The 2284-nt window shown below is 47.6% G+C and overlaps 1 protein-coding gene across 4 annotated transcripts in view; it reads right to left on the reverse strand.

Annotated features, from left to right (window-relative positions):
- Positions 1-201: 201 nt before the first annotated feature.
- The window catches only part of ERMARD (ER membrane associated RNA degradation), a 38576-nt gene continuing 36493 nt past the window's right edge, over positions 202-2284 (reverse strand). For 2 of the 4 annotated variants that reach the window (XM_023514656.1, XM_012806751.2), the window contains one exon: positions 202-385. In XM_023514656.1, coding sequence (XP_023370424.1) covers positions 205-385 — 181 coding nt within the window. In that variant the 3' untranslated portion in view covers positions 202-204. The remainder of the gene's footprint in view (positions 386-2284) is intronic. The other 2 variants (XM_023514657.1, XM_023514658.1) reach the window with 1 other exon arrangement.

The following is a 2284-nucleotide window of genomic DNA, read 5'->3' on the forward strand; positions in this document are numbered from 1 at the left end:
CATGTCTCGGGGAGAGGGAGCCAGACTGATGTCCATCCACACCAACAAGCCAGGAGGAACAAATGAGACCTTGCAGAGATGAGACTTAAACCCTGATCAAAAGGCCCTGCTGTCCACCCTGCCCTGGGATTTTCAACTCACGGTGCCAAAATCTATTTAAATTGGGTTTTCTGTTATAATCAAAAGGATCCTGACTTAGTGTTTTCATAAGAGTATATTTGTGGATTTTTTTGCTAATTGTATCAACATTTGTTTCTTCTCACTAAAAGTCCAAATTTTCAACAGTACTGTGTATGTGAGGCTGACAGTTTCATTCCACTTGTTCTTTTCGCAGCTAGTGTAAGCCACCAGGTTCTCTGTATACTGCAAGATCCACTTTAAGAACCTGTTGAAGAAAATAATTTCTTTATCCACTTCATGATAAAATATGATGATTTAAATCTCTTCCATTCTTAGACTTATTCCTAAATAGTTTTCGTCTGAGGATTCAAGAAAAACACATAAAACTAAATCAAGACACAAATTAGAGGGAAGATGCTGAGAAGTAAATGCTGCTGGACACTTGGATGAATCCCAGGATTTTATAAAACTCAAGTACCTTTTCAAGTATATTCTCTCAAGGCCAGGCACAGTGGCTCAAACCTGTAATTCCAGCACTCTGGAAGGCTGAGGCAGGTGGATTGCCTGAGCTCAGGAATTGGAGACCAGCCTGAGCAACTGGAAGACCCCCATCTCTACTAAAAAATAGAAAGACTAGCCAGGCATGGTGGTGGCACCTGTAGTCCCAGCTACTCAGGAGGCTGAGGCAGAAGGATCACTTGCACCCAAGAGTGTGAGGCTGCCATGAGCTATGACACTATGGCACTCTAGCCTGGGCAACAGAGTAAGATGGTCTGAAAATACATTCTCAAACCCAGATGTTACTTTTTTATTTTTAAGCGATAGAACATAGTTCCAGCAAGGGGCTTAAAGACCCTCTGCTTACTGACACATGACACAGGTAAAAATACAACAGAGTCATCCCCAAGGTAACGACCCTGCACACAGAAGCCCTGGCTGCCCAAGGCACCCCAGTTCTGCAGGGTTGGCCCTCTATATGCCAGGCTTGGCTTGGTTTTTGTTTCACGTTGTTTCACAATCTGCATTTAAATGGGACTTGCTGATACAGGGAGCAGACTGGATTTATTGAGAAAACACAAGGAAGTGGACCTGCAAGGTAGGTTTGGACTCATCTGGGTGAGTGAGCTGGTCATCAGGCCACTGGGGAAGCCTGTGGGTGGGGCCACTATCCACCCTGACACCCCTGGCTCTGTCCCTGTGAGGGAGGGTCCAGCTTAGGAGGCATGTCCCACTCTGAAATAGTCATTGCTGCTAAAGTTCTTTGGTAAGAATGAGAATAAATATCATTTTTAGTCTAAAATTCTATCTTTTTATCCTTTTTTGGAAAGGATAATACAATAGAAGGCTACAGATCATTTGGGAAAGTGGTTCTCTACAGGGGCGATGTTGTTCCTTAGGGGACATCTGGCCACATCAAAGCCATTTAACTGTCACCAGCAGGGAAAGGACAGGGTACTACCTCCCATAATGAGCAGAACAACCCCCACTGGCCACAAACACCAGCAGCAGCAAGGCTGAGACACTGACCCAGAGACACCAATGGTGACTACTTCACACCTTTGCTACCCTCGTGCTCAGGGGAATTCTGCACTACTCATCCTAAGATGCAGTCACATTTCCATGTTCATTTCAAATGTGCACCAAGCTGCCACCACCTGCAAAGCATTAGCTTAAAACCAGAAGACAGAGCTTCCTAGGTGGCCAGGAGAGGCTATGCTGGGATTGCACCCAGGGCACTGCTCTTCTGGAGATCAGTGTCACCCTACCTTCAGATCCCTAGATCTAGAAGATCCTAAAAGGAGGACTTCCCATATTCAAAACTATTAGTTATATACAAAAAAAATTTGGTTTTGAGCCTTCTGGACACAGAAGAGCTCAAACCCTTCACTCAGGAGCCCTGCAGCACCCCTCCTGCAATGCTCCTCCTGCAGTGTCCCTCCTACAGCGCCCCTCCTACAGAGTCCCCCGTGCAGCACCCTCCTGCAGCGCCCCTCCTGCAGCACCCCTCCTGCAGAGTCCCTCCTGCAGAGTCCCCCGTGCAGCACCCTCCTGCAGCACCCCTCCTGCAGAGTCCCTCCTGCAGCGTCCCTCCTGTAGTGCCCCTCCTGCAGCACCCCTCCTGTAGCGTCCCTCCTGTAGTGCCCCTCCTGCAGAGTCCCTCCTG

This window comes from Otolemur garnettii, unplaced genomic scaffold, assembly GCF_000181295.1.
Source record: "Otolemur garnettii isolate 467f Iridium unplaced genomic scaffold, OtoGar3 scaffold00056, whole genome shotgun sequence".
Classification (NCBI taxonomy): Eukaryota; Metazoa; Chordata; class Mammalia; order Primates; family Galagidae; genus Otolemur; species Otolemur garnettii.